Source organism: Populus alba, chromosome 16 (genome assembly GCF_005239225.2).
Source record: "Populus alba chromosome 16, ASM523922v2, whole genome shotgun sequence".
Classification (NCBI taxonomy): Eukaryota; Viridiplantae; Streptophyta; class Magnoliopsida; order Malpighiales; family Salicaceae; genus Populus; species Populus alba.
Window position 1 is genome coordinate 3,492,570 of NC_133299.1, and position 8,967 is coordinate 3,501,536.

The 8,967-nt window shown below is 34.6% G+C and overlaps 1 protein-coding gene across 1 annotated transcript; it reads left to right on the forward strand.

Moving 5' to 3' along the window:
- The first annotated feature begins 4,714 nt into the window (after positions 1-4,714).
- Positions 4,715-8,602, forward strand: LOC118036850 (protein NLP2). Its single transcript, XM_035042679.2, has 5 exons — positions 4,715-4,793; positions 4,937-5,904; positions 6,169-6,216; positions 6,318-7,281; positions 7,556-8,602. Exons 2-5 carry the CDS (start codon positions 4,963-4,965, stop codon positions 8,440-8,442), a joined length of 2,841 nt encoding a protein of 946 aa, XP_034898570.1. The 5' UTR covers positions 4,715-4,793; positions 4,937-4,962; the 3' UTR covers positions 8,443-8,602.
- The last annotated feature ends 365 nt before the right edge of the window (positions 8,603-8,967 follow it).

Sequence of the window (8,967 nt, forward strand, 5' to 3'; positions counted from 1 at the left end):
TTTTTTTGAAAAATTAGTTAACATTTTTTTTAAAAAAATAATAAATTTTATTTTTTAAAAAAAATTAGTTTAAGGTAAATTAAATTTATTCGTACTGTAATCTCAATTTTATTTATGATAATATTTTACTTAATTTTATTGCAAGCTTAAAAAATTATGGAAACTGTAGTTTTTTATCAGATGAATTTTATATGTAATAGAATTGTAGATAGTTTAATGAAACAATAATTATATATATATATATATATATATATATATATATATATAAAGTATGATTTATTTCACGATGTAATATCAATAGTTAAATCTACAATATTTAAATTAAAAAAAAAAATATTAATATATATTTTTTTAAATTATTTTATAACCTCAATTTCAAAAACATTCTTAATTAAACACATTAAACTACTTTTTATTCAACCTCAATTTTAACCACAGTTTTAACCAAACACCTATTTTTTCAAATCAGCCTCAACTAAAAGTACTTTTATAAAATAACTTTTTTCAAACCACAACTATAACAGCTACCGCAATACCAAATACACTCTTAATGATCTTATTTGTTAATAAAGTAAAAAATTAACAAGAATGAGATAATTACGAAGAAAAAAAAGAAGAAAAAACATGAATCTCAATTCCCAATAAATAAATGACAAGAGAAAAAATTGAAAAGAAAACAATTTTTAAAAGAAATTGACTTGAGTCTGTCCGAGCTATCACGTATATGAATTCTTAAAAATACATCCTCTCAAGGAACGAGGTATGATGATTTTGCATCATTCGTCTCAAGCAAAGATCAAACCAAATCTGTAAACTAGTTATGGGACTGAGATAATCCTGTTGAAAGTAGACCAAATAAAATTATGAAATTCAATTCTCAAACCAACCTAATATTGAAGGGTATAATTGAAAAAACAATGAAAAAAAAAGGCTAGAGTCAACCTTGACAAACTTGTTGAATCTATGATCCAAGACATGATATTGAGATAACTTTATTAAAAAAATAAAAATAAAAATAACGGATACCAATTTCAAACGAACCCAATAATGAGAGACAAAATTAAAAAGGAACCAAAAAAACAACAAAAGCCAGCCTGATCTAATATTTAAAACCTATGATACAGATCATGAGACTAAATTATAACATAAAAGGCAAACCCGAAAAAATAATAATGTAAAATTCACAACCAACCAAAATAATTAGGGATAAAATTAAAAAACAAATTAAAAAAGGGATAAAAAAGAAAAATAAACATAGATTTGAAAAGAATGAGGACATGAAAAGAAAAGAAAATCATTAGGGATGAAATTAAAAAATAATTTCAATTAAGAAAATGATAAAAAAAATAAGGACCAAGTTTGATATAAAAATTATATATCAAGTCATGAAATTAAAAAAATAAAAACTAATTCAATAAAATATTTAAGACCAAATATATTGCAGTTAAAAGAAAAAGAACCTGATTTGATTAAATAAACAAACAAACTAGAGAGTATAGAGGGAGGGAATAAATTTTTCCAAGTTAACTTAACCATAAAATTACTCATCATTTCTTCAAGTCTAATACATTTAAGTTACAAAATCACACCTAATTTTATCAAGTGGCCATTTAAACCAATTTTACCCAAATCCCAAACAAACTATAAAATACAATTCCTACATTAATACAACAAACTTATTATTAAGAACAAGTAAAATATTTAAATATACAAGCAAATTATAAATACTACAAATAATTTTTATTAGATTAACTTAAAATATAAATGAGTGATCTTATTTACACTTGACAGTAAAAAAAAACTAAGAAGAGGGAAGCTTAAGCCTTGGGATTTTTTTTTTTCCAAGTAGGCTGTGGAGACTGGATTTGTGGAGGTGATTCTTGGGTTTTAGTGAGAGAAAAAAAGAGGCAAAGGTTCCGGGTTTTAGAGGGAGAAATATGGTGCGGAGATTGCGTTTGAGTTAGCCTATCATTAGGTTATAATTTCTTTTAAAATTACTAGTGGAATTTTTATTGCTATTTTGATTGATGATTTGACATGTTGGAAATAACTAATGAAAATTCTTATTTTATTTTATTGATTTTTTCATCTACGAAAAACTTCCATTGCATGTTCTTTCGGTAAACCACAATAAAATATTGTGCGTCGTTGCTTTTTTTCTTCAACTCTCTGGTGGTGTCCCAGCACAGAAAAGAGTGAGGTGAAAGGTTCCAGGAAGTAAGCAGAAGATGAAGACAAAAATAGAGTCCTGAAACCATGTTGCGATTAGTTTTATTAGCTTTTCAATCTAACACTTACATTTGTCGCTCCCAGAATTGAAACGATTATATATATATATAAGGAGGCAGCCCTTTTACGCAAGCACCGCGAAGTTCACGAATAAGCTGAGTGATTTAAAAAAGCTGCTGATATTGTTTTTTTTATCAGAATAGGAAAATAATGCTGGTTTGCAAATGTTGTGCACAGTGATGATTAGAAGAAGGCACAGCATCCTACCTAACGAATGATGTAATCCAATTCAATAAGGAACCAGTTTTCTGAATTTTTTACGAGAAATCTTTAAAAAAATATTGTCAAGTGAGGTCCCCATTATTAATTTCTTTTCTGAGTAAACTGTTACTTTCAAAGAAGCAAACTCTTTTGCATGGAATCTGTACATTTTTACTCCTCGGATATCCGCTTCTCAACTGTGTTGGTGATGGATTCTTGGTGATACAAGATTGACCGAGGAGGGCAATGATTATACTATTATAAACAGGTTATGTCAGCTTCCATGTCTTCTTTGTTGCCACTGCCGGCCTCGAGGATGTGGCGCCAGCTGGCAAAAGCTTGCATGACTATTAGAGGTCAAGAATCCCAGAAGTAGGGTAGGTTTTATTTTTATGAATCATGATTGCAGCTTGGCAGAAAATTCACATCAGATTTTTTCTGGTTTCAGAATTTGTTCACTGCTTCATTTATAAAAAGAAGAAAAAGAGAAAGGTTGTTAAGAGGTTTACCAGCTCTGTAGAATCTTAGGTGCTGGATTCAAGGAGTGGAAGCCAGACTGAACATAAAAATAAAGGCCAATTACAGACCACCTCAAGGCTAGCTCTAACTTGTCTGAAGGTCAACCGTACATGCAACAAAAGCAAACTGATGGCAGCCCCACGCAATCTATGAGCTCATGCAATGCCACAATAATTAATAGGATTAATGAATGATTAGCTCTAATTAAAGAATTAGATCACTATTTGCTCCCCCCCCGTAAGGCATATGTAAATCTAGCGTCATACTGTGGATTTACTTTCGATCTCCTCTGCGCTGCGTTGACATCCATTTACGAAATAAATTAACATGGTGGAAAGCAACATGTAAATCTTGGTGCTAATAATCAGAACAGATTGCTTATCAATGGCTAGCACTGCGGCTGCTGCGCGCACTTCTCATTTTGAAGAATAGTATAACCTGACATCAGCTTAGAGTTTTGACTATTTAGACGGTTATGCACCGTAAAAATAACATAAATTATATCTTGAAATTTTATATAATTTAATTTTTTAAATTTAAATTCTCTTTTAATAAGGTATCGGAATCTTAATCATAAAGAGATTACCGATTTGAATCCCGTCATTTATATATATATATGATAAAAATCAAGCATAAAATAATAAGCATGCGCAACTTTCAAATTTAAAAAACTTTTATTTAAAAAAATAAAACAGATTATATTTTTCACCTTAAGATGGTTGTGCTTGTATTATAACTTTGATTTCTTAATGTTAGTAATTAAGAATCTCCCTAGTTTCGCTTCCTGCGATGCAGCACATGATGGTTTCACCATCAGGCACTCTACACGAGAACACAACAAGTCTTGTGTGACCAATGAAGTTTCCACCATGTTCAGAGTACCATTAACATTAAGCTACTTTTAATTAATTAGGCTGGTAATTATTGTTAATGAAGTAGTTAAATGCAGAAAATCGATCGGCCATGAATAAAAATGATCTGGGGTGGAGGGGAATTGCATGACATAGAGATTAGTTACTAAAAACTATTGCCATCAACCCTTCCTTCGAGCTGTCCTTGTAATGTGATGTCTTCTGAAATGGTCCTGGAAGTGGTCCAGTTCCCCTTAAATCGAATCTGTGCTGCAAGAAACAAAACATAAACAACCAAGTCCATTTTTTAATTTTTTAATTTATCGGTTACAGGACTAATGGATTTTGAACCAAGATTAATAATGGCATTTCTCCATAAAACATGGGGCTGTTGTGCCATTAGATGGACAAGAACAAGCACCCATGAGACCGCAGAGAATATATAATCAAAGCAGCAGCAGAAACCATCCAAAGTTTCTTGTTTCTAGAGCATGGAGTGTATGGGCTCTTAGAAATCGAACCAATGCTTAATGCTGAGTCCTGCTGACAAGGAAGAGAACCTTGAGCTAATTATTACCTGGCTAGGTTAAGGTAAGAACGATCGGCAGTTAATCAATGAGTCATTGAATTGAACTCAGTTTATGATAAGGTGATTTAAATAATAGCATTATTATACCCTTTTTTATTTACCTATTATAATATGTATTTCTTCATTTCGTGTAATTTGGACATTTAAAAACTCTACACACGCATCTCTTTCCTTGATTGCTCATCATCTTTTTGTCTGGTTCGTGGCAAAAACTGACTGCACACACACACACGGGTGTATATATATCAGATAATGATTAAGGTCCACATTTCACTGCTTTGAGCAACGCACAGTACACAGACTGGAAGAGAATCGGACATAGCTGAATCAAGAGTCTTCAGAAAGTGAGTTTCTCTCTTGCTTCATGTGTCTCTTCTATATTTGCTTTGAAATGCATTTCAGAGTACAGCTTTAATGTAAAGAAAGTAGAGAATTCATGGGTTTTTCTCCTTTTGCTCATGTTTCGTCTTATATTCCTGTGTCTCAGGTGGAAACATTCCTAATTTGGAGTTTATGGTTGGCGCGAGTTTCACGCAAGTTGACTGTATGGATGAACACAGTTCCTCTTTCCCTAATTCTACGCTCGGGATCATCTCAGGAAATCCCATGAATTGGGATTTCATGGATGAGATCTTGTATCAAGGATGGGCCGACAACGATGGAGAGTTCAGCTTTCTGCAGCAAGGTCCCTCCACCTCTAATGTTCTATACGACCACCCTTCACTATACATGCCTTTTACGGGGTCTAATAACTTGAGTATAGCCTCAAACCAGCAGGGTTATCAAGAAGGAACAGAAAGGCATTGCCATGGAAATCCACCTCTAGATTATCCTAAAAGCTTGGAACTTGTTCAGACTGAACCTCAGGTTGAGGATTCTGTGGACACTTCCACCTCTTTACTGCACGCTACAGGTCATCGAGCAGGAGCCGCTGGATTGGGTGTAGAATGGCAGATGGTGCCGAGGGTAAATCCAATGACTTCATTTTCTGTGAAGGAGAGAGCAATGCAAGCCATTAGATACTTAACAAATTTTATCCAATATAAAGATAGTCTTATCCAGATTTGGCTACCTGTGGAGAAAGAAGGGAAAGAAGTCCTTGCTACTATTGATCAGCCATATTTCGTCAACCCTAGTTGTAAGAGTCTTGCAAGTTATAGAAATGTTTCAATTGCCTATCACTTCCAAGTAGAAGGGGATGCGAAATTTTCTGTAGGGTTCCCCGGTCGGGTTTTCTTGGAGAAGCTGCCTGAGTGGACTCCTGATGTATGTCTCTTCAGAAGTGAAGAATATCCGCGTATAGATCATGCAATAAAACATCACATTAGAGGGTCTCTTGCACTCCCTCTTTTCAAACAAGGCAGTGAGACTTGCTTGGGCATAGTTGAGATTGTGACTACTACTCGGAAGATGACCTATCGTCCAGAACTAGAAGACATCTGCAAAGCTCTCAAGGTTTGTTCGTTTCCCATGTATCTTGCAAAGGATTTCAATTAGCTATCAAGTTTAACAATGAGACTATTGTTATATAATTTATGTTAGTTGCATATAGGCTTCATGTTTCTTTCCTTTCAAATCCATTGACTTGCATTGAACTTTCAGATCTTTGAATGATTGAAATGCCTTTCAAAAGTAAAATGGTTATCGATTTCTTTAAGCCTGTGAAATAAGCAAAGAACTTCGCTCATTTCTGGTCTTTATATGCATGTTGATTTGCAGGCTGTTGATCTAAGAACTTCTGAAGACTTCTGCTCACCTGGTGTGAAGGTAAGTAGATAGGCCTTCTAGAAACAGAGACACTAGATTCAGGTTTCTGAAGTTTTCAGCGTTCATAACTAAGATCACAACTGCTGTTCCTTTTATCACAGACTTGCAATGGATTAAATCAAGTTGCAGTGACTGAGATATCCGAGATTGTGAAATCTGTTTGCAAGACATATGGATTACCCTTAGCTCTAACATGGGCTCTACGTAGCCGGCAAGGTAAAGGTGGACGCCAGCAGTTTGCTGAGAAGTCTGGCGCTTGTATATCCACCGTGGATTCTGCTTGCTTTTTGGCCGACAGGGATTTTTCAGGTTTTCACATGGCAAGTTTTGAGCAATACATTCTCCTAGGCCAAGGGATTGTGGGGAGAGCATTCACAACACAGAAACAATGCCTCGCGAATGATATAACTTCCTTCAGCAAGAAAGATTATCCTCTGGCTCACCATGCCAAGATATTTGGTCTTCATGCTGCCATAGCGATTCCCATGCGAAGCATTGCTACCGGATTAGTTGAATTTGTGTTGGAGTTATTCTTGCCAAAAGATTGCAAAGACACCGAAGAACAAAAGAAGATGTGGGATTTATTGCCTATTGCCATACAACAGGTTTGCTGGAGTTCACAGGTTGTCATGGACAGGGGGCTTGATAATGGAGAAAATCAGAGTTTTGAATCATCATCTTCGAAACAACCTCCATTGGATGAATCATCTTGGATTTCCCGTATGGTGGAGGCCCAAAAGAAGAATCAAAGTTTCTGTGTCACATGGGGCTATCCAAAAGAGCCTAAAGAAGAGTTCAAGATGATAACTCATTGGGATGACTCTGCGATGGAATTAGACCATAAGCAAGTAATTTCGGAGTTGGGTCAACTTCAGCAAAATTCTAGACCCAATAGCAACACCGACGGTGATGGAGTTTCTTCTGCTTTTGGCAGACATCTCTCATTTGGCAGCAGAAAAACAGGTAAGAAGAGACGGACCAAGACAGATATCCAGACAATCAGCTTGGAAGTTCTTCGACAGTACTTTGCAGGGAGCCTCAAAGACGCTGCTCAAAGCCTCAGCGGTATGCAAATATCCTATCACAGATGAAATCACATGTTCATATATAAAGCAACGAGTAGCATTTCAATTTAGATCTGAGGCATCCTTTATTAAAGAATTATCATGCATTACACAGACAAACACTTGCTGGAGACCAACTTGATATAATCCTCCAGAAACCTTTATTATCATTTTCGTTTGTAAAGCTAGGTTGTTGTCTTCAATAATCCTTTATTAGAGGACTGTCATTTGTTAGCTAATCAATGGTGTAATCACACAACTTGTTCTAATTGCAGTTTGCCCTACTACTCTCAAAAGAATATGCAGACAACACGGTATCACGCGATGGCCTTCTCGAAAGATCAAGAAGGTTGACCATTCCTTGCGAAAACTCCAGCAGGTGATTGACACAGTCCAAGGTGCTAAGGGTGCCATTCAGATTGAATCTTTCTACTCAGCCTTCCCAGAACTGAGCTCTACAAAACTTTCAAGTCATGCTCCTTCTTCTTCATTCATGAGGAGTGACAGTTCAAAGCACTTTGATTCTCCAGCTGAAGATACTATCTTTTCTGGCACTACCTCAAAATCCCATTCCTCTCCGTGTAGTAGGAGCTCTTGTTCAAGTAACTGTTGTTCTGCTCGAGCACAACAGCATGCCGCCACCGTTATAACTGGCTCAAGCAATGGAAATGGCGCTTTGCCGGCAGAAACCTCGAATGGGGTTTTAAAGAGGACTGACAGTAGTGAATTAGCAGAATTTTATTCCTTGGATAACGAAGGAGAACCAGACTTTCTCTTAAGATCACATATCCACAAAACAAGGACAATCAATGAGCAGATTCATCAAAGTCTGCTAGAAACTCCACCACAGTTTGGCCAGAGTAGACGAGGAGGAGACGTCTTCATAGTTAAAGCCATTTTTGGAGAAGAAAAGGTTAGGTTATTCTTGCAACCAAACTGGGGTTTAAGGGACTTGCAACAAGAGATTGGTAAACGTTTCAAGATAGATGATTTCACTGGCTTTGGCCTCAAGTATATGGATGATGATGGGGAATGGATTCGTTTGACCAGTGATGATGATCTCGTGGAGTGCAAAGAGACACACAAATTCTGTCAAAGCAACACAATCAAGCTATCCCTTTACAAATATTCTACTGCATTTGGTTGCCGAGGTTCATGCTAAGGCTTCCATTGATCGTGTAATTAGTCTCTAGGGCATAGATGTCTGGTTTCGAGCCACGACCTAGTTTTTGGTACTGTTTCTTGTTTTTAGCTATTTCTTATTTCTAATTTTAAAAAAAAAAATCGTTTATAAGAAAAAAGTATGTGAAGGAAAAAACTGTACATGCAGACATTATTTAATTTTAAAAATATAAAAATATATTGGCTAAAATTAATAATTTAACATATTTAATTATTATTGTTAAATGATGACATGATAGTTGTGACAATGATTGTAACAATATAATAATTATAATTATGACATTTATAATAATAATATTAGTTATAATAATATCAAATTAATAATGATTGTTATTCTATTTATAAATAACAATAATAATACTTGATGATAATATAATAGAGGTGATAAAAAAATGATAATATAATAATTGAAATATATTTATAAAAATAACTAATGATAGATGAGATGGAATTATTAATGATGATGATAATATTAAAATAGAGAGTGATTAATAATAAGAAATGA